This window comes from Aricia agestis, chromosome 8 (genome assembly GCF_905147365.1).
Source record: "Aricia agestis chromosome 8, ilAriAges1.1, whole genome shotgun sequence".
In the NCBI taxonomy this organism is placed as follows: domain Eukaryota; kingdom Metazoa; phylum Arthropoda; class Insecta; order Lepidoptera; family Lycaenidae; genus Aricia; species Aricia agestis.
Window position 1 is genome coordinate 4,894,737 of NC_056413.1, and position 23,302 is coordinate 4,918,038.

The 23,302-nt window shown below is 37.5% G+C and overlaps 1 protein-coding gene across 1 annotated transcript; it reads left to right on the forward strand.

Annotated features, from left to right (window-relative positions):
• The first annotated feature begins 776 nt into the window (after positions 1–776).
• LOC121729254 (neural Wiskott-Aldrich syndrome protein-like) lies at positions 777–21,942 on the forward strand. Its single transcript, XM_042117713.1, has 11 exons — positions 777–1,096; positions 13,931–14,158; positions 14,559–14,658; positions 15,517–15,681; positions 16,299–16,421; positions 16,868–17,044; positions 18,274–18,336; positions 18,682–18,798; positions 19,211–19,389; positions 20,143–20,232; positions 20,590–21,942. The coding sequence occupies exons 1-11, from the start codon at positions 1,010–1,012 to the stop codon at positions 20,749–20,751; spliced, it is 1,491 nt and encodes a 496-aa protein (XP_041973647.1). The 5' UTR covers positions 777–1,009; the 3' UTR covers positions 20,752–21,942.
• Positions 21,943–23,302: the final 1,360 nt, after the last annotated feature.

The following is a 23,302-nucleotide window of genomic DNA, read 5'->3' on the forward strand; positions in this document are numbered from 1 at the left end:
GTACATACGACAGCTGAAATCTATCGCCTGGGCTCAGGCCAGCTGTATACCACCTCACTTGATCAGAGGATTTTCCCTTAGTGGCCGCACCTCTCATAATCCCATACCTTTCTTCTCCTCCTCCTTAAATCTCCTTAACAACCATTACCTGCAGACTAAAATGTTGCAAACTAGTACAGGGACCTAAAAATCTGAAATTAATGAAAAGTTTTTCATTTACTACATTTCCATACATAAATTATTATAGTTAATGACCTTAACGTGCAATTAATTACTACAATAAATCAATAGACACATTTCAACATTTTCGAAATTAACTGAATACATATTGATACATTATAATATTTTCCATGAAATAATAATCTATCTTTTTCATATTATTATAGTTTAAGTTGTAAATTATTATACAAATATGCAAATAATCACTATGTCATACTTTGTATTAGAACATGGTATGGCATAGTTATGTTTTGCTTCAATTTATCAATTTACGGTTATATTTACATTTCACAATGGCTTACCTTTTGTTTTTCAATAATTAATCCACTAATTTACAATTTTTGAAAGAGTTGCTACAAAATAATTTTCACTAACTGAAAATCGAACTTTGAGTTTTAAACTTCTTCATCGTCTTTTTTATCAACCAATCACAGTCGATCTTGCTTAAAAATTGCACAGATTATCCAACTTAATTTAGTTGCTACGTTTTTTGGAACCCAATTTTTTTTTTTGTTCGAAAGTTTCATCCACCTTATAGTAATCTGTGAATTTGACGATTGATGTATCACAGACCAGTCGGAATGTCGAACATTTTATTTTATTGTTTAAAATAATCGCAAGCTGTTGAGTTTAATTTGTTATTAGAATGCTTTACGGTTTGGCCAGGACAAAAAAGAATAGTGAGAATCCAAAAACACCGAAATATACAATGTTGTGGAAACCCAAACTGATTTAGTATTGTACCTGTTTCATATGATTTTATGAATGTTGAAGTGATTAAGTGGGCAGGATGCCGAGAGGAGAAAACAAGCCGAGTAACTTGTTGTCGCGGGAGGAGAATGACCAGGTGTTTGCCCTTATAGGGCCAAAATGCCAAGTGAGTATTAACTAAGTATCACTAAATTGGAGTTTGTTACAGGTCTCAAAGATTGTGCCTATCTCCTTCCCTTAAACTTTATCAGCCACATATCGGAAGATAAAGCAAATAAATGATTTCCGCTTATTATAATATTATTCATAATAATTTCACAAGCACCAGAAAATTCAATTTTCATGCTATATAAATGCATTCCTTTGAAAATTTTTGCTAGTATAGTTTTTCAAATTCATACACTACTAAGTACAAGTTCTACCACTTAAAAGTATGTGGTAGAACTTGTACTTTTTGTACTACCTTAGAAATTGAATGTTCATAGTAGAGCCGACCCAACATACAGTTATATTTTTAGATAAAATGTAATAGAAACACCATGATTATTGTTTTCAGTGATAAGACATTCTTTTGCCATGTAAAATGATAAATTATATCTAACTTGATAAGGTTGGAACCAATATTATAATATAACTGTTCAATGAACTTGTAAAATGCTTGTCAGAATGTGTGTAAATTGTAAACTATCTCATAGCTAATTTTCAAAAAGTATAATATTATTGTAACTACAAGAAAATTATATTTTGGAGACAGTCTTATAATATAAATAATTGTAAGTCTGTGATATTTAACTGCAAAATTGTTCCTTCAGAATATTTAACTCTGTAGTTCATGAACTTCATAACTAAACCACTGTATAAAAATATGATGCAAGTGTAAATAATATGCATATTATTTTTTACTACTTTGCATTCTCTTTTGTGATCAGCGTTGCCAGATTTTTTTTATGCCAAGTCGGGACTTTGGAACTTTTTGAGTGAAAAAGCCAGATTTTTCCATCAAAAGTGGGACAAATTAAAAAAAACGTATGAAATCAAAGTTTTAATATTTTTTTTTGTTTTTAGTTGACTTAAAATTACGTTAAAGTGATCTCCCACACTCTTATCTTCATGAGTCATGACTCATGGCACACCTTTCTTTCATGCTGCATGTACATTCGATTTATCCCTGAAAAGCGGAACTTAGCCTGTCCCGCGCAATACATTTAATTCTGATAAAAAAATTGGGACGTCCTGCCAATATTGGGATATCTGGCAACTTGGAGGTGCCATAAGATTTGTGTTCACTATGAGAGTGCGACATAAAGTACAAGTTATACGTGGGAGATCCATGCTTCGGCACGAATGGGCCGGCTCGACCGGAGAAATACCACGTTCTCACAGAAAACCGGCGTGAAACAGCGCTTGCGCTGTGTTTCGCCAAGTGAGTGAGTTTACCGGAGGCCCCATCCTCTACCCTAAAATTTTCGAGATAAAAACAAACAAACAAATATATTGACATGAGTAAAATAATTAAATCCGCAAAGTTTGAATATTGTGACTATTATACTTTAGAGTTTATAGGTGTCCAAACTCCAAAAACCCACATTTTTGGCACTGACTCACCGATCATCAAAATTGTTAGGGTACTTCCTGAAGTCTGAGAAAGCTGAAATTTGGTATGTAACCTACTATTAGTACAGAAACAACAAAAATATTATCAAACCCAACCTAACCTATCCCATCCCCTTGATATAGAGGGGGGATGTTAGTATGAGATATAAGTTAAGTATGTTTCTTGTGCTAAATACTAAATTAAAAATAGAGTATAAAATACTTCTTGTGCCAAATAAAAAAATACGTGTTAACCATGTGAGACCACAGACTCACAGAAAACCGACGTCAAACAGCGCTCTCACAGAAAACCGGTGTAAAAAAGCGCTTGCGCTATCTTTTTTCTAGCGAGTTAAGCGGAGGCCGGAAGCCCAACTGCGCAATACCTTATTTCCTATCCCTGTTCTCTTCTGCTTATTCCCTTAGCCAATTCCTGCATAAAAAGGGCGAAAACGCACTTGCAACTCTTTTGATGTTACAGTGTCCATCCATGGACCGCATGGACGACGGCAGTTGCTTTCCGACAGGTGGCCCGTCTGCTTGTTTGTCCCCCAATTTCATAAAGAATGGAAAGATAACTTTTCTCTCTAAAAAGCTGACAACTCGGTGACGATAGTTACTTTCCATCTGGTGACCTGTTGCTTGTTTGCCCCCTAATTTTATATAACCGATCCTGACAAGACACTTGCAACTTTTCTAATATTGCGAGTGTACATCCTCGTTTGCACCTTAATTTCATAAAAACGCATGTGGTAATTTTTATTAAGTACTGTAACTCTTTATAAATAATATTATAATATTATGTTCCTTATATTCATAATTACTACACTCTACACCTTAATTCCCCTAAAAAATATCCATAGGCGACGGTAGTTGCTTACCATCAGGTGACCCGTTTGCTCGTTTGCCCCCTCATTTAATTTTAGGATGTTAACAACGTCTTACATCGGTTAGTTCAAACCTATAACCCTATACCTAAACCTATACCTAAAAGTTAAACGGCTATATCCAACATCTTCGCGGCAAACAATAGTGTGATGTAGATACCCAACAGTGACATCTTTTATTGATTAGAGTACATTAACAAGTATAATATGAAACTTCGTGCTAGCTATATAGTGCTAGCGACATCTATTATTATCAATAGAAAAAAATAGCAAAAAATCACGTTTGTTTAACAAAAACCTTAATTTTACACTAAAGCGCGGCAAAATATTTGATAATAATATAATGTGTCATCCGTACGAGAAGAATCTAAAAACTCTACACATTAGTCAAAATCGGTGTCTTGGCCATTTTGTTATTCGTCATGCTATGGGCTTTGAACTTAATTTAAATTACTTTTCTGTTGTACTTAATAACTTTTATATAAAAATGGCCAGGCCACCGGTTTTGACTAATGTGTAGAGTTTTTAGATTCTTCTCGTACGGCTGACACATGATATTATTATCATCAAATATTTTGACGCGCTTTAGTGTAAAATTAAGGTTTTTATATTTAGGGCTGAGTATGTAAGCTTAGAAACTTGGCTCTACATGAGATCTCACTACTTTTTGTCACTACGAACTAAATATATGTTCTCATCTTGGCAACATTTTTACATGAAAATGTTTTTGGTGGGATATCTTTATTCTGTAACATGCAAAAACACACTGAATTATAATATTGTACAACATAACCGATAATATAGAGATAATAACTAATCAGACAAATTGATTGAGAAAGTACATTTTCCCTGTAGGTAAGTACAATAAATAACTTTTTGTGTGCAAAATTTTAATAACAATAGTACCTAATTCTAGGATGTGGAAATTTGTTTTAAATTCAAAACAAACATTAAATATAACTTTCACATTAATTCTATTCAATGTTCAATTCAATTTCTCTGAATGTAACATATTATATGACGTCCGCAACTCCGTTGCGCTAAAAAGTAAAATCGTACATTTTTCCGGGATAAAAAGTATCCTAGTATATCTTTTCCTGGGACTCAAAGTACCTCCATAGCAAATTTCAGCTAAATCGGTTACAGACAGACAGATAGACACACTTTCGCGTTTATAATATGATTATGGACTTAAATAATATCATGTTTGAGATTGTGGTCCGAGTTACGACAGTAACATTTCAGTCCCACAGTGTTTGATACAAAGGATGTCATACTCATTAAAATTATTACGGCCGTCACGTACATAACTAGTTTTGTAATAATGAGAGACAATGTTGAATTATTCACCCGGCTGGGCTACCGGTTGGCGGTTGTTGGCAAAAACTAAAGCGTTCGCTCATTTTCTCCTTATTACGTAAAATTCACGCGTCTTATCAGAGGATCTTGAGAGTTTTTAGCAGACGCACTTTACTTGTGTAATGTGGAAGTGTTACGTGGTTATGGGATTTTTCGAGCAATTGTTAAAAGAGATTGCTTAAAACTAGTTAAATCGTGTTATATTAGTATGGATTACAGCGGTTCTCAAACAGTAACATTTTTAACAAAACTGAGGTAAAATGTTTTGTCTTTGAATGAATTGTCCCAACTCCCATGTAATTTCTACAAACGATTTACTTTAAATATTTCGCTTGCAGAGCCCCAGGGTAAGGCTTAGCGGCGCTTACTTTCAGAATGGCTGGTGTTGTAGAAACACCATGTTTCATTCTTATTAGGACTGAATTTGAATTGTCACTTGTATATTTCAGGAGGCTACCCTTTAAATTCAGTAATTATGAAATGCACTCTTTTACTAAGTTATAACTTATTTAAGTATTCTGTAATTCTAAGATCCTAAATCGTAGTCAGTCCTATAGATCTAGATTCGTAACGATTAGATCAAAAATAGCGCTTAAGCACAAAATAGGTCGATGCTAAAAAATGCTAAGTAAATTGGTGATTTGGCGATAAGTGATTAGGAAGCACGAAAATAGGGAGCGTCGTTCCATAATTTTATTGACTATCAAAGCTCTTGCATTATCCTATATCAGAAGACATGAGTGAATAAAGTATAACAATAGAGCGAATATTCATATTTTACTTTAAATTTTAACAAATCTTGTAACTTACCTACTTCATCAACTGGCGTCTGGCTGGCTACAGAAATCCAGTTTTTTATTACTAATATCGTTTTTGACTTCAAAGCCTCTATTTATGCAAAAAAACACAAACTCAAACTCAAATTTTTTTATTCAGAATACATTTTTTCAAATATTCTCTGAACGTCGGGGCTACACAGATGCCTACCACCGGTTCGGGAACTAACCCGGCGAGAAGAACCGGCGTAAGAAACTCGCACGGGCCATCTTTTTCTAAAAAGATGGAAAATTACAAAAAATATATTATAAAATAACAGTGTCATTATAACTAAATAAAATACAACGAGTGTACAATTATTATACATAATATTATATGGAAACAGCTCTGCAGGGGGCGACCTTATTCCCATGGTGTACTATCATTCATGAAATCAGTAACTTTATAGTACGCTTTGATACACAAACGTTCTTTAACAACTTTTTTAAATCTATTAATTGAGAGATTTTGAACGATTTCTGGGATCTTATTATAAAGGCGTATACATTGACCTTTAAAAGAATTTTTGATTTTAGTAAGTCTAGTCACCGGAATTTCAAGCTTATGTTTATTACGAGTATTTCTCCCATGGGTATTACATTTTTTCGTGAATTGATATATATTCTTTTTAACATATAATACATTTGATAGGACATATTGAGAAGCAACAGTTAAGATTCCAGTTTCCTTAATTTTTTCTCTAAGTGAAGTATTACAGGCCAACTTGTAGATTGCCCGCACAGCTCGCTTCTGCAGCACAAAAATTGTATTTATATCTGCAGCATTGCCCCACAGCAAAATGCCGTAGGACATAATACTATGAAAGTAACTAAAATACACTAGACGTGCTGTTGTTTCATCTGAAAATTGTCTAATCTTACTTACTGCATATGGTGCTGAACTGAGTCTGTCGGCCAACCCAGCAATATGAGGGCCCTACTGAAGCTTGGAGTCTAGTGTAATACCTAAAAATACAGCTTTATCCCCTAGCTCCATAACATCACCATTTAAAAGCACATTGGTTTCCGTTTGCCTTACATTGGGCAATTTGAATTTAATACATTTTGTTTTTTTACTATTAAGTAAAAGATTATTAACGCTAAACCAATGTACAATCTTTGAGAGAGCATTATTTACTTCGTCATAACACGCATTAAGCCGTTTGATATTGAATGTAAGAGATGTATCATCAGCAAATAATACTATCCCATGTTTATCTTTAATTAAGAATGGCAGGTCATTTATATAAATAAGAAACAGGAAGGGTCCTAATATAGACCCTTGTGCGACCCCCATTTCAATTTTTGCACCAGCAGATTTTTTACCATTTATCTCAACCCTCTGAGTTCTATTTGACAAGTACGATTTTAGGAGGGCGAGTGCTGTGCCTTTTATGCTATGGCATTTATTTATGGTGACAGAGTTTCCGGACCAATGTTTTGTGTTGTACGCAATCAAAGGCCTTTGAGAGATCGCAAAAAACTCCTAGAGCATCCTGCGACGTCTCCCAGGCATTAAAAATACTACTGATCAATTCAACGCCTGCGTCTGTAGTAGACCGTCCCTTTGTAAATCCAAATTGTTTATTATGTAAAATATTATTTATATTAAAGTGCGTTAGTAATTGATTCAGTATTATCTTTTCATAAATTTTACTCAATGTCTGTAAAATAGATATAGGTCGGAAATTAGACGGGTCCAACTTACTACCAGATTTAAAAAGAGGTAAAACTTTACTGTGTTTCATTAGATCAGGAAATACGCCACTTTTTATACAATCATTAAATATAGTCGCTAAGTAGGGCGCGATAACATCGATTATAGATTTAATAACTTTCATTGATAGGCCCCACAAGTCAGTTCTTAATATTTAGTAAATTGAAAGTTTTTATAATGTCTTCAGGACCTACTTCTTTAAATCTGAAGTCGATATCACATTCATTTACATTTTCTTTAAGTAACAATATAGCATCATCAGGAGAGTCCTTTAGGTTACTTGCAATTGAAACTGGAATGTCAGCGAAAAAATTCTCAAAAGCAGTTGCAACATCATTGTCGGAAGTTATATTTTTGTTATCTATATTTAATTTAAAATCTGAGTTGTGACTGGCGACTCTTCCAGTTTCACTTGCTATTATTTGCCACGTTGTCTTTACTTTATTTTTTGAATTCTTAATTTTATTTCTAATGTGAATAGATTTGGTTGCCCTGCAGACTTGCTTAAATATTTTTGAATATAATCTTACATAGTTTATAAAGTGTTCACTTTGATTTATAGTTCTTTCATTATAAAGGTCATACAGTTTTAATCTGCTTTTCATAATACCTGGTGTAGACATATGTTATAGTGGGTAACAAACATTTTCCAACTGTTAGTTACCCACTTTAACCACTGACGTCTTTAATTAGACTGCCGCACTCAAGAGACGAATATTGTGCCTAAATCCTTAGATTTTGACATAAGCCCCATACTGACCAAACCATAAAGTTAATATACCCAGCGGAATAGAGCAACAATCTCGAGCTGTCAAACGTAACCAAAATTGGTTTTCATCTGTATGTAAAAATGTGTGTACATATACAATTACACAAGCATGATTGAACATGATTTCTATGAGATTAAATTGTCAACGTGCGGCACGTGCAGACTGGACGTCAAAAAAAGAATGCTGCTGTCATGTATCACACGTCTCTTTTTACCACGCAGTGTTACTGATAGTGACATCTCTCTCGCTCAGGCCTTTGTTTCTCTATTCCGCTAGGTATATTAACTTTATGGACCAAACTCATTGTCTCTGAGTGCGCGGCGGTCGTAATTTAAACTGATTTAAATTTTTCGTAATTTTGACATACTCGCTCGCTTTCTCGTTGAAATTCATCGTGAGAATATTATGGTTTACATATTTTACGATAGTGATGGATGAATGATAAACATGATTCATTTAATTACGTCAATATCCCTGAGTCAACTTTACCGTAATCATCATCATCATCATCATGGCGCGGGCGCCTAATGGAAGTACTGAAGTACCTACATATTTATTAATTATTATCGTTAAAATTTTAGAGATATTTTGCACGTGGGTTTTTTGAGTGATACTTAATATATGTTACTTTATGTTACTGGCATAAAGGTTTTGTGAGAGGTAAAAAAACTCAGAATCGATTGTGAATGGTGACAAACCGGTACCAAACATCTGCCGCCCACGATAAAACCCGAACTTCATTTACGTCGCTCCGTCGAAATCATCGAAGTAAAAACACTAAAAATATCATAACCCTCCTTTGTGTTTACGGTCAAACGATCAGTACGCTTCGAAAGACAAGGGCTGATTTTCTTGTAAAGGTCAATTTATTAATATGTTATGTAGTTAGTCATCAGAATATAATATCACTAGGTGACTAGATTGCCAAGTATGCCAACAACTTAAAGGCGACTAAACATCACGGTGGGTTAGGTTAGGTTATCTCGTCTTCCAGTGCCGCACAATTTTGGCAGTTGCTTCCCTCTGCCAGACACCCATAAACTTTCTTTTTATTACACTTTGAGGGTGTCTGGCAGTGAGAAGCAACTGTCAAAATGTCTGGCACTGGAAAACGAGACTCCTCCCACTTACCGCGGAGAATATAAGTTATGAAATTGAGCTTTCCTCTTTCTCGAAGGTCAGGTAGGCCTTCAGAACTGGATATCTCTTAATGTAACCGCGACCGGAACTCCATAGTTGCTGGTCGTTTTTACCTCTGTAAAGGTCACAAACAGGTATTTACTTTCAGCTTTTCTAAAATGAGGAAAGTCTGGCTGTCGCAGGCTCTTGGTGATTGGTCCATAGGAAATATTCATTCTTTATTTTTTAAACGTCACCTCGAGAATACGAGAACTGTTGCGGTCCTCATAAGTTTTCAAAGCTCAAATTAAAATATGCTAAATAGTTCAAATATTGAATAGAACTCTTAAAAATCTTGTTCTACTCCAATTTGTGGATAAAAATTCTCTCCAAATTCTAGAAGTACGGACATAAATGCGAATGCATAGTACGTTATTAATCTATACCTAAGTACGTTATTAATCTATACTACGAACAATATTATAAAGCGGAAGAGTTTGTTTGTTTGAACGCGCTAATCTCAGAAACTACTGGTCCGATTTGAAAAAATGTTTCAGTGTTAGATTTTATCACGCTAAGTCCCAATTTCATCAACGACTGTTAAATTTAATGCTCGAATTAGCATCACGTTACCCCTTTCGTTTTTCATGCGAATGAAAGAGAAGACATGATATTTTAACAAGCTGTTAACACTAACAGACCTTGAGGAAATTGGGCCTAAGACTAATAAGAGCGAAAAAATGGAGGAAAATGTGGAAAAAACGGGGAAAATTATTTGAAAGGGCTTATTTGAACGCGCTAATCTCAGGAACTACTGGTCGGATTTGAAAAATTATTTATAATAAATAAATAATAGGAGCGAAGAACTGGAGGAATATGTGGAAAAAATGGGGGAAATTATTTGAAAGGGCTTATCTCACGAACTACTGGAGCAATTTTTCTGTTATTTGGCACAGTTAAGAAGTAGACCACGTGAAGGATCATAGGCTATTTTTTGTAGACTAATTTTTCTGTGAAATATCTAATTTACACGGGCGAAGCCGCGCGGAACGTCTAGTAATGATTACAAAGCTGAAGAGTTTGTTTGTTCCTTTGTTTGAACCTGCCAATCTCAGGAACTACTGCTTTGGTGATTGAAAAAATCTTTCAGTGTTAGATAGCTCATTAAGGGGGCGACTAACCCTAAATTTTCGATTTTATAATTCATTTTTATACTTGAAAATAAGCCGCGAATTGTTTTATTTTCTAAAATTAGATACTACATTATATTTCCAAGAATTCAATCTGAGAAAAAACACAATATCTTAAATTTTTCTCGGTAGAAAAAAATAGATGCATCTAATTTTCAAGAATTTTTCATTTATTGCCATAACCGTGGAATGAACTAAGTTAATATAATTTAACACATTGTATACAATGCTATCATTGAGAGAACACTTAGCGGATTTTTAAAATGTTGTATGTTTTTCGAGTTATTGAGAATAAAACTAATTTGGCGATAAATCCGTGTCGTCCTTTTTCACCTGGCATATGAAAGACGGGCGTGAGTGTGAAGAGAGAAGGACGATATTTGATTTTTTGGGTTAGTCGTCCTCTTAATCGAGGAAGGCTATAGGCTATATTAATTTCATAGCGTTAACACTAATAGGAGCGAAGAAACCATAGGAAAATGTGTAAAAAAAACGGGGATAGTTTAAAGGAGCTTATCTGACGAACTACGATTACTGGAACATTTTTTATGTTATTTAGCACAAATAAACAGTAGACCACGTGAAGGATCATAGGCTATTTTTTGTAATTTACGCGGGCTAAGTCGCGCGGAACGTCTAGTATTATATAAAAGTATGTACTACATTACGACCACACAAACCAATTTTCAGCACTTTGCTGAAAATTGGTTCAGCGGTTTAGGCGTGAAGAAGTAACAGACAGACAAGCACTTTCGCTAGTATACGAAGTACGAACATTATTCCCATGCATACTGCATACTGATTATATTAAATTTAAAAGACAATAGCCATTATTACGCATTATTGTATTATGTTTTGTAGTATTGAAAGTCTAGGCCCTCAGAAACTTAACGGACCCTACATATCAAACTACTCTAGGTTCCCCATCGTCCAAAACGAGTTATGACAATCGTTGAAGCTACCGGTTGACCGACACCCAACGTCCGGTCTGATCGCTGTCGAATACTAGGGTTCCGTGTTTAAATTTAAAGCCCCTTCAAGTATCATCCATACTAATATTATAAATGCGAAAGTATGTCTGTCTGTTACCTTTTCACGCCCAAACCGCTGAACCTATTTCGCTGAAATTTGGTATGGAGATACTTTCGAGTCCCGGGAGCTCCCGCATTAGGAGCGCTGATTCCGCTTCAAATAGGCACAAAAAACGGGTAGTCCAACGTACTTGTACAATTATAGAGGTCACTGAGTTTTGAATATAAATTGTGATAGGGTCAATGATAAAACTTAAGCTGGGATGCAGCAGATTTTAGCATAGACTGCTAAACAACAATACATACAATATATTATGCCTGTAGCTAGACACTGCAAACTGCTGTTTGGGTGTAACATCGTATTTCGTATGTTTAATATAATTAATCCCGTTGCATGTTTAATCGCCTGGCATAGAGCAATTCTCCAAAATCGCTCCTGTTATCCTTCAGAGTCAGACATCCCCAGGATTACATTACAAAAACATAATGGGAATGTGGCTGTAGACTACAGAAGGCTGGCAATCGTCAATAATTTCCGGACATTTGAACATTGAGGATATTTACAAACTTAAAACGAAGGAGTTAAGAGCAATAATTGCCCTCGTTTTGGGAACTCATTTAGTCCAAATTGTCTACACAAAAGCCGACAGCGGCGAAACTCTTTGAAATATCCAATTTCATCAAATTATACTTTATTAGAACATCTCTTGGAAGACAACAGACCAGTGCAGTGTACTTTGTTTGTACTTCAATATCTTCTCTCTCTTTCTTTCCTCAGCCTCTTGAATGTGACAAATAACAATTTTGTAGTCTCTCGGAAGACAACAACTGTTCTTTATTTTACACAAAAATCTTCTTTCTCTTTCATTCCTTTTAACAATTGAAAGTAAGAAATACCCAACGCGTACGCACTTGACCATCGAATTCGTGTCATAGAAAATGCCGTTGCCATTTTAGGTGCTGCTTTCCGCTGACATAATAGCGATGCAACCGTCTCGCATATTAATAAGCGTTATGGTTAGTGCATCATAAAACTATAATAATATTATGTTGCCTACGCCTCCGTGGTCTAGTGTTTAGAGCGTCGCTCTCGACTCCGGAGGTCGCGGGTTCGAATCCCGCGTTGGAAACATGTTATTTCCAAGTTTGGTTAGGACAATGCAGGCTGATCACCTGATTGTCTGACAAGTAATATAATCCATGCGTCGGATGGGCATGTAAAAAGTCGGTCCTGCGCCTGATCTCTCGCCAGTCGTGTCGGTCTTCCGTCCCACTGGGTTATGAGAGTAAATGAATAAAGAGTGCTCGTGTACTGCGCACACACTTGGGCACTTTAAAATTACTCCTGCGTACCTGGTCTGGTTTCAATGAAACCGGCCACCGTCACCGAAACCGGTGTGGGGAGTATTATTATGTTATTCGGCTCAGTAATGACGTTACAGACGTATAACACACAGAACTAGGTACCTCTATGAAAGCAAGTGCTGCTGAGTTGCGTGTTGCGCAGTGTACCACCAAACCAATCACTCCCAAAGGTTGCAAAGCGAAGACTACGCTGGCCCATAGCTATTAAAGTCTCTCTTAATTCTACTTTGGCTCACCGTTAAAGAGAATAAAAATAAATAAAAGTGCAATTTCGTACGTGCTCCACGACCAGCTGAAACGGTCACATGCTGATCCGTAAATTTAATATTCGCTCAAAAGATGATCAGCGGAAATCAACACTAGAATTTAGATTTAAATACTTAAAAGATCTTTCTCTTGGTATATCGACTAATGAATTCATCAAGTGGGACGTATTTTTTGGTCCGTGGCGCACTATAGCGTTAACTTATGTAACCATTTACATAATATTATGTGTTACAATTTTTTTATATATTTCACAACCGTTTTTGTTTCTACGCTCATTAGTACAAGTAGGTAACTGTTACGTTAATCTAGATTCCAGGCAGAAAGAAACCTAGGGTTTCAATTTTCTACTCTCATCGTACGTCTGATCATTGACAGTTGACACCAAGCAACTCAAGCGGTAACTAGATGACCGTGACCCGTCTACTATTTATAGCAATCAGGCTAATACTTCGTTATATCATATTACGAGAAATTATAGCTAGAAAGTCTACGGCTTTCTTGTATAAGTATCTTCTTGGGTCAGCTTACAGTACTAACAAACGCACTCATAGACATTTAATTATGATTAAGTTTCAATTCAATGAAGAGTTATACAGATGTATGGAGCTTATGTCAATGAGCTTATTATTCGAGTGCGGCAGTGCCAGTAAAGGGCATGTGATTGAAGAGATGAGGACAGCAGTGTTATGTCTCTTTATCGCTTCAACTTTCATTAAACTTTAGCATTTTGGCGCCCAACGTGGGGCTATGCAAGTTTGCACTATCTAGGCTATGCAGACTGCATAGTGCAATTAGGAGGGTCAGACTTCAGACTCTGAAAGGGGTTAAGCAAGACGTATTGTAACAAGAACAGCTGTTCTAAATTCAAAATCTTTTTTTATTTCCAGAGTCTAGCGACAGCAGTCGTCCAACTGTTCACGACAGAAGGCCCTGGCCACTCGGAATGGAAGAAAAAGGATACCGGCGTCCTCTGCCTCATTAAGGACAACGCCAGACGGTCCTACTTCTTCCGGATATACTGTCTCTACCGGAAGTCTATGATATGGGAACACGAGGTCTACAACCAAATCGAGTATAAAAGTCCAAGGCCATATTTGCACACCTTCGAAGCTGAGGTATTTATCTTTTACGTCAGATTAGACGACTTATGTTATGGAACGACGCGATATGTCACGGCAAAATATTTTTTGAATAAAATCGTATGATCCAAGCCGCACTACGCGCGACATTAAGCCCGCTGTATACATTGGCCAACGTGTGGAGGCCTACTTGGCAATAAGCTGAGAGCGACATTCCGTACTCCACACATTAGCGGTTAGCCCAATGAGCTGGCTCAATTCGTTTGCCCATTGTTGGTCCAATGTGTACGCTTTACGCGACATAAAACGTCAGTGTTATAGCAAACGAAGTATCGCGTCGCTCGGATGCAGCGTAGTGTCGCCTAGCGTCTCGCCTTAACTCCCGCTCTGCAATTGTTACTTTGACTTATGCCTTAATGGTGTGAATAATTTCCAGGAATATATGACTGCGTTCAACTTCGCTAACGAAGATGAGGCGACCAAGTTACGGAACACCCTCATTGAGAAGATCGAGCTCCGGAAGCAGAGAAGAGAAGGTTTGTTGACCAAAATTAGTCAGGTTTAGTTCCTATAGTCTAGCTAGGACCGTACTAGGACTCCTATGTGCAAGTAGAAATCCATAGTTCATACATTGATCCTTCGCTAGTCGCTGCCTATCCTAACTTGCCCACTCAGAATATATTGCGAACATAGTTCGCAGAGCTGAATTCAGAATTTTAAGACAATTTTATTGGAGTCTTTTTAATGCAGTTTAACCGAAAGCCTGTGCCAAACATTCCATATGGAGGAAAACGCATGACGTATTTGATGGGTAATCGGTAATACATAACAAGCGGACTTTGGACAATGGTTGTGTACAAACATCGTGCAATCACGACAGTTATGTAAACACGCTCGATCTTTTCATAAACTCATGTGAAAACTCATCAATCATCATCATCGCCAAACTAATTTTTTCTCCTCAAAAACCTGAAGGACTATTTGTTTAGATTAAATTTTATATATTTTTTTCTGAATAAAGTAACTTCTATCATATTATGCCAGAATATTATAACATCCTTTATCAAATTCCAGCAATATTTTTTGCGGTTGTTAACTTAAAAGATATCAAATTATTTATTTGAATAGCTACCAATTTAAATATTAATTAAACCCTGCTAAGACTCAGACCCTAAATAAGGCCTCAAAAGATCTATTACGCCATTAGGCTAGATATAATTTTTTAATTTCATGCTTGCATTGCATGCGTTTTCATCCGTACTTTATAAATTTTTATTTGTGAGAGATACAAAAGAACGAAACGTCAACAAGCATAGTCGCCGCGATGGAAGAAACGTACACACAACACTTAATAAAACAGAGATCTAATAAACATAATAATATTATGTTTCCAGAGCGACGCCAACGCCAGTCTCAACAGGCGGGTCGCACGAACAGCGTGTCGTCGTACGGGTCGAACACGTACGCACGCGCCAACGGCACGCCCCCGCCGCCCGCGCCGCCGCCCCCCGCGCCCGCGCCCGCCGTGCCACTACCCAACAAGACTAATGTCACTTCTAGTGAGTGTAACCACTAAGAGCCAGCCTACACGGCGCGTTGCGTCGACGCAGCGCTGCCGTTGCGTTGTTTTACATACCAATAACCAAGGTGTTCACACGGCGCGCTGTGTCGTGACAGCAGCGCACAACGCACACATGACGGACAGCAGCCCCCGAGACGAAGCGGCAGGGGGTGTCGACGTTGAGACTGCTTCGTAATAACACTGCGATAACCGGCTATGCGTCAAACGGCAGCGCTGCGTCGACGCAACGCCCGTGTGGACAGGCTCTAACTAATACGACGAATTTCACTTTCTAGTGACTGTACTTGTCACTAAATAAATAATCTAGAAAAAATATACAGGTACCGGACACGTCTGGCGTGAGTGAAGAACAAAGTCAATATTCATCATCGGAAATCCAAAATCGTGATGCTTTTGTCTTGTCGTTATTATCGTGACGCAAGTTTGATACTCAATGCACTTTTTTTGGAAGTATATAATATAGATAATAATATGGTTTTCACAGAGGTCTTTGATAATATAGTTTTGTTTTAAATATTTATTTATGTAAGTACACTTTACAATTAATTCATGAATTGACATTGGACACTAAAACCTATGATAAATCGTTTTCAGGCTACTCGTTCAAGAGTTCGAACACCGGCAAGAAGCAGAAGACGCGGAAGTTGACGAAGGCGGACATCGGCGTGCCGCAGGACTTCATACACGTCTCGCACGTCGGCTGGAGCGCTAACAAAGGTAAGACTCACAGAAAGATGATAAGATTTCACTGTGAGAGTAGCAGCGCTGAAAGACCAAATTTTTTTCACTTTTGTATGGGTAATGCGCTTCAGCGTCACGAGTTTCCCCATACGTGGGAGAGCCATGCTTCGGCACGAATGGGTCGGCTCGACCGGAGAAATACCACGTTTTCATAGAAAACCGGCGGGAAACAGCGCTTGCGCTGTGTTCGCCTAGTGAGTGAGTTTACCGGAGGCCCAATTGCCTTCCCTATCCTCCCCTATTCCCTTCCCTTCCCATCCCTACCCTCCCCTATTACTCTATTCCCTCTTAAAAGGCCGGCAACGCACCTGCAGCTCTTCTGATGCTACGAGTGTCCATGGGCGACGGAAGTTGCTTTCCATCAGGTGACCTGTTTGCTCGATTGCCCCCTTATTTAATTAAAAAAATATCACAATTTCCAGGTTTCGACCTTGAGAATCTGCCGGACGAGGAGATGCGGTCGTTCTTCCTGCGCGCCGGCATCTCCGACTCGCAGCTGGCGGACAGCGCGACGCGCGAGTTCATATACGACTTCATCAACAGGAACGGCGGTATCAACGCGGTTAAGGAGGAGCTGCATGAGGCGCCTAAGCGGAAAGGTAAGGAATCTTGCATTCCATATCCGAAACCGACTTGGACAGTAGGAAAGGTGTCATGTCTGATTGAATAAGGGCAAACGCTCGCACTGTGTACAACAAAACTTAATTGAGCCTATATACTATTCCATTCCATTCCTATTAATCCTTCGATCGTGGATTCTTGGAAATCTATTGTTATTCTATTGTGTCTCGTTCACTAGTGAGCTTATGGGGCTTGATGGGTTAAAGACTGGTTCTTTTTAGGGTTCCGTACCCAAAGGGTGAAAACGGAACCCTATTACTAAGACTTCGATGTCTGTCCGTCTGTCCGTCCGTCCGTCCGTCTCCAGGAAGAACCGCTATTAGCTAGACTTTTGAAATTTGGACAGATTGTAATTCTGTTGCCGTTATAACAAAAAATACTGAAAATAAAATAAATATCTAAGGGGGGCAAGTACTCTCACCACAAAGAAACTTTATCTAACGACTCCGCAGCTCCGTTGCGCCAAAATTAGTATATCGCGCGATAGAAAATATCCCATGTCCTTTCCCGGGACTCAAAGTATCTCCATACCAAATTTCAGCAAAATAGGTTCAGCGGTTCGGGCGTGAAGAGGGAACAGTACAGACAGACAGATAGAAAGGCAGACAGATATGACAGTATGGATGATTTAGCTCTATGTTATGCCTATTGCATTATATTGATGAAGAATAGAGGTGTGTGGTGGAGTATTCGTAAGACGATTTACTCAGTCGGTGCCAATATCGTACCGATATAATTACATAGTTATACAATCAGGGCTGGATGTATAATTTTATGAGTATAGGCCACTTTTATTTTGCCGCCCCTATGTACGAACTCTGCCGCCATCCTAGGGCGCTGCCGGGGTTCCCCCGGATAGGAGTTAGGACTTTTATTAAATTTAAATATTTATTACACTGCGATTTCATTTTATGTGATTGTATCCGTCGCGACACATGTTGTACTCTTGCTTCTATGTATTTCTATTAATAATTAAAGGAATCAAATTAGTCAGGTCCAGGCCTTGTACCATGAAAGTGTTTTGAGACTCAAATAATCGGACGAGAATCCCGCGTCCTACTCTAACACACGTGAAATGACGTCGTTAGAGCAGGACGCGGCATTCTCGTCCGATTGAGTCTCAAAGCAGTTTTGTAGTAGCCCTACAGGACCTAGCAAGACGTAAAAATAGCTATCAAAATATTTATTCATCAAATACTAATTACAGAATCACAGCGAGTGGCCGCCGCGCCGCCCGTCCCGGCACGGTCGCCACATCCACCTGCGCCGCGTAAGTTCCTATTGACACTTCTGTATTATTTCTGGGTTTTTTTCTACTCTTTATATTTTGTATGGTCCGGTTGGATAGCACAAAGAAATTTGTTAATTGACCTATGGCCTGTATAAAGAAAAGGTATTTCCATCACAATATAATTTACGTGTACTCAGACAAGCGAAGGCCAGTGTACTTTCTACAAGCTCTGCGACCCTATTAAGACAATATTATGTTTATAAAATTACATGTTTAAATAATATGTTATACATTACATTTAACGATATTATGTTTAAAACGTTCAATAAATATTCGAGAGAAAAAAAATTGAGAATTGAGTGTCACTTGTTTTCTCTATTGCAGCGTCTCGCGCCCCGCCCCCGCCGCCTGCGCCGCCCGCCCGCGCGGTGCCGCCGCCCCCTCCCCCGCCCGCCGCGCTGCAGCCGCCGCGGAACCCGCCCCCGCCGAGACCTACACAACGTGAGTTGCTTATTGCTTTTTATATTGTTGTTAATTCAAGTGACTGTTTAAAAGTTTAAATTGCTTACTAGCATATAAACAGATCGTTAAAGGTGAACGACTCGCATAATCGTGTCGTCGTCTTTGCATTTAATGTAATGAATTTAATAATAACAGTCTTCACGTATACTAGACTGCACAATGCATAATCTGTTTGTGTCAAAGCTTACTTATATTCGATGCTTATATATTTTAATAATGGAGTCAATTTTATTATATTTGTAGTTTGACCAGACGATTATTATTAGAACTTTAGCTATTGTATTTTTGGGTCGTCATATGAATATGGGACTTTGAAAGACCACCTTTCAATTAAACTTACTATATTATCAGACTTACTCATTATTAAATAAAAACTTGTCTCATATCGCAGCTCCGAGCAGCGGCCCCCCGTCGGTGCCTCCCCCGCCGCCGCCGGGCTCGGCCCCGCCCCCTCCGCCGCCGCCCCCCGCGCCCGTCGCCCCCGCCGCGCCCCCCGCACCGCCCCCGCCGGCGGACGACCCGCGCGCCGCGCTCATGGAGAGCATACGCAGCGGCAACAAGGCACTACGGGTATGTACGCACGTTGACGAAATATTACTTAGTGCTTGTCCAGATGAGGCGTTTTACGCGCGTAGTCTATACGCGCTTTTCAATCTTTATTGCATCCAGATACCGCGTTATGGACTCGAAGTTATCACGCTCCAATCAAATACGTCCATTCGCCACGGACTCGCGCGTACTACTGGAGGCTGCAATGGCACCCAAGTATTTCGACTCGCGCGTCGCTCACGCGTTAAACGGGCGAGTCGAGAGTTCCGCTCATTGCACGCGTTTTACGCGTGAGTAAGGAAACGCGCGTAGGCATCTGGACGGGATATATAAAGCGCTACCTGAGTCGCGCACTCGCGCGTGAAACGCCTCATCTGGACAGGCTCTTAATATTGGCTTCCACTGGCGCCATATTATTTAAGGCGAGACCGCGCAGAGCGTCACTACGCAGCAGCAGCGACGCGACACTTTAGTCTTTACGTTCCATACTTTTTGCGTCAAGTAGCGCCGCTGCCGCTGCCGAACGCATATTTGGCCTTGACGTGTTGCGTCGCTCTGTGGCGTCCAGAGCGGTTCTTTTGCCATAGTGAAAGATATGGTCCCGTGGTGGAGCTCGATGAAATTTGCACCATGATCCATCGGTACTCGTCTTCCATTAGCACTCGGATATATTGCTATCTCGCTTCCGAGTGTTCACTATAGCAATATTGTATTTCTGTTAATTTTTTTTCTCACACGACAAAATTGGATTTACTGTTTATACCGTGGTCGCAGCACGTGGACGTCGGGTCGAAGACGTCGCTGAACGACGACAGCCGCGGAAATCTGCTCAGCGAGATCCGACAGGGCATCAGCTTGCGATCGGTGAGGATAATATATTATACATATCTCTATATCTCCTTAGTGTATTGAATTTCGCAAACTTTTTTGAAGACAATATAACATTCAGTATAAATCGATTAGTTTTGGCAAATATATTAGGCCGACTTCATAAAACTCGCCTTATTGACGACGGAACTTTTGGGTTATCTAACAGTCTTGTATTCATTTTGGTCTAAATGTAAAGAAATGATTGAAAGTGTACCAAAAACATATGCTTTTGTATTTTTTTAGTATTCAATTTCATACGTTACATTTATTTGGTAGCGTTATAGCCGACTACTGTTTTTTTTATGTTTAAATCAAAGTAAAACGGAATGTAACAAAACAAAAATTATATAGGTAACAACGGTGACGCGGTCGAGCAGCGGTACGGGCGAGAGTGGCGGCGCAGCGTGCGGGCTGGCGGGCGCGCTCGCCAAAGCGCTGCAGGAGCGGGCGCGCGCCATACAGTCCTCGTCCGACGACGACACAGAGACCAGCGACGGCGAGTGGGAGGATTGATGCGTGTACGCCACCGTACACGCAGTTGCGTACGCAGATTTACGAGCAATTATGCGCGGAAGTATACCCGTAGTTGTTTACGCGAGTGTAAATGCAATTGCGTGCGCAAGTTTATACGCTAGTGTAAATGCGGTAACGTACGCAACTTTACACGCAGTTGCGTGCGTATAGGCCTTTTACGCGAGTAACCTTCGTGTTGTTGGTATAGATTCGCAAGTAACATGCGTGTATGTAATATGTATATTAAATTCTTATATTTGTTGTATTTTTCAACTCAAATCATTACCATTTAAAACTAATCGTATGACACATCACACATTGGATCATCAATGACAAATGTAAAAAGAAAGTGCACTTGACAAGTAATTTGAAATTTAATTTTTTAAATTAAACAGTTAAGCTTTAAAGTGACTTATGAGAGCCAAATTCACTCAAATATTTTATTTGCCAATCGGTTAGTTAACATTGTTCTAGTTTCAATTTCAAGAATTGAACATTTTAGTGAATACTTATGAAAAATAAAAGTTTTTAATTCATATTATGTATGTACAAGTAAATTGTACAAAGTGTTTTCTGTAAATATACCGTTTATGTGTTGTTAATATGGCCGTGAAGCTCTGCGAATAACTCTAAATATAAATACAGATTTCAATGCGATACTGTAACTTTATGATATTGTATTTTTGTATGTGTAATAACTAACTAGTTTCTTTGGTTACGATGATCGTTTCTACATATGAATTTTGAAATTATCTCATATATCCGTCATTTTTATTTCTTCTATGATACTTTTTTTTACTTTGTCCGAAATACGTTTGAGATATATCCGGAAACATTTGAGTGCTATTTCTCATCATACCATCTTTTTATATCTTCGATATACTTGCAAATTTAACGTTCTTATACTTTTTAAATTCTGCTTGTGCTCAAAAGTAGAAAATTTCGAAAATGGTGCTCAGTCATCTTCATTTAAAATAAATTCTTAAATACATTGTAGGGAATTGAATACAAGATTTTATAAAAAAATTTAGTATTTTTGTAGTAAGTATTTCTTTTCTTTGGTCAGTACTAGTTATGATTGGATGTTGAACAAAATTCAATTAAAATTTGCTGTATTTTTAAATTATTACCCATAATGTTATGTGGTGCTCAGTCATTTTCATTTAAACTATTTTCTAAAATACTTTTATAAAATATGGTAATCAAATTGAATGGAAATATTTCATATAATATTTAGTATTTTGGTAGTATTTTTTTTTTGTCAGTGGATTCTTGGAAATCTATTGTTATTCTATTGTGTCTCGCTCACAGGTGAGCTTATGGGGCTTGATGGGTTAATTTAAAAAATTTGATTGAAATTTAAATTTTTAGTACTTATTTTAAAATATTCCGAGAATACTAAATTATAGTGCTCAAGTCATCTTTTAAAATTTATTCCAATAGACAATTTTCTAAAGATTTTCAGTATTTGGGTAGTGTTTTATTTCTTATGTTAGTAAGTAGCCATAATTGGATATTAAACAAAATTAATGTGTAATATTTTAAAATTATTACACATCATATTATGTAGAAGAATATTATGCGAAAAGGCACTTTGTTTCGAGTATTTTTAAAATATTATTTATTCAATCATTTTATTCTTGTACACGTAACATAATATATTAATGTCTTATAGTATTAGATTTAATACATATCTTAATTCTTATAACTATGATAGGAATTAGGATTATACTTATTATGACATAGCTTCCCTGTACATGTGTATATAGTTTATCGTTACGCAAGCGACCGAGAAAAAACATTGGTGATTTATAGCAATATAAACCGTAACTAGATATTTGTTACGATTATCATTAGATTCGCTACTTTACTTTTATTTATAATCTTAGTCAGTAGTCGAATGTTTAATTCTTGATTTTTACATCTTTTTCCTTGTATGTTGATTAGCAGAAAGATTTTCTAATTTTGCTGTCTGAGATTATTCAAAATCAAAGTATGTGATGTAAATGAAGCCTATTTTTGACCGACTTCCAAAAAGGAGGATTATAACAAATATTGCGCACTACTTTGCCCTCTGCTCTTATATTTTATCTGGTGGTGAAATTTAACTTTTTATATTGTATTTGGATTACAAAATATACTTAGAGAATAGAATAGTAAAAAAAACTAGTCAATGTATGTAAACCATAAAAAAACGGGCAAAACCATAAAAAATGCAGTGTCGTCCTTTAATTATATCAAAGAGAATATTTCTTTGTTATTTCGTATCCAGGACGTTTATAATTTTAAAATGTATATCTCCTTACTACTTCAACTTGATATTGGCGCCGCGCTCTTACTGGTGTATCGGATAATAATTGTTGTGTTTTCGTAATATTAGCGTCTTTTAGTCATATTTTTATTAAGTCCAAAATAGCAATAGCATCGAAAACGTAGCTATTGTAATCTGTTATTTATGAATAATAATAATAATAATAATAAATTCTTTATTTGCATTATAAACAATATAAAATAACAAAAAACAACATTAGGCAAGGAACATAGCAAATAG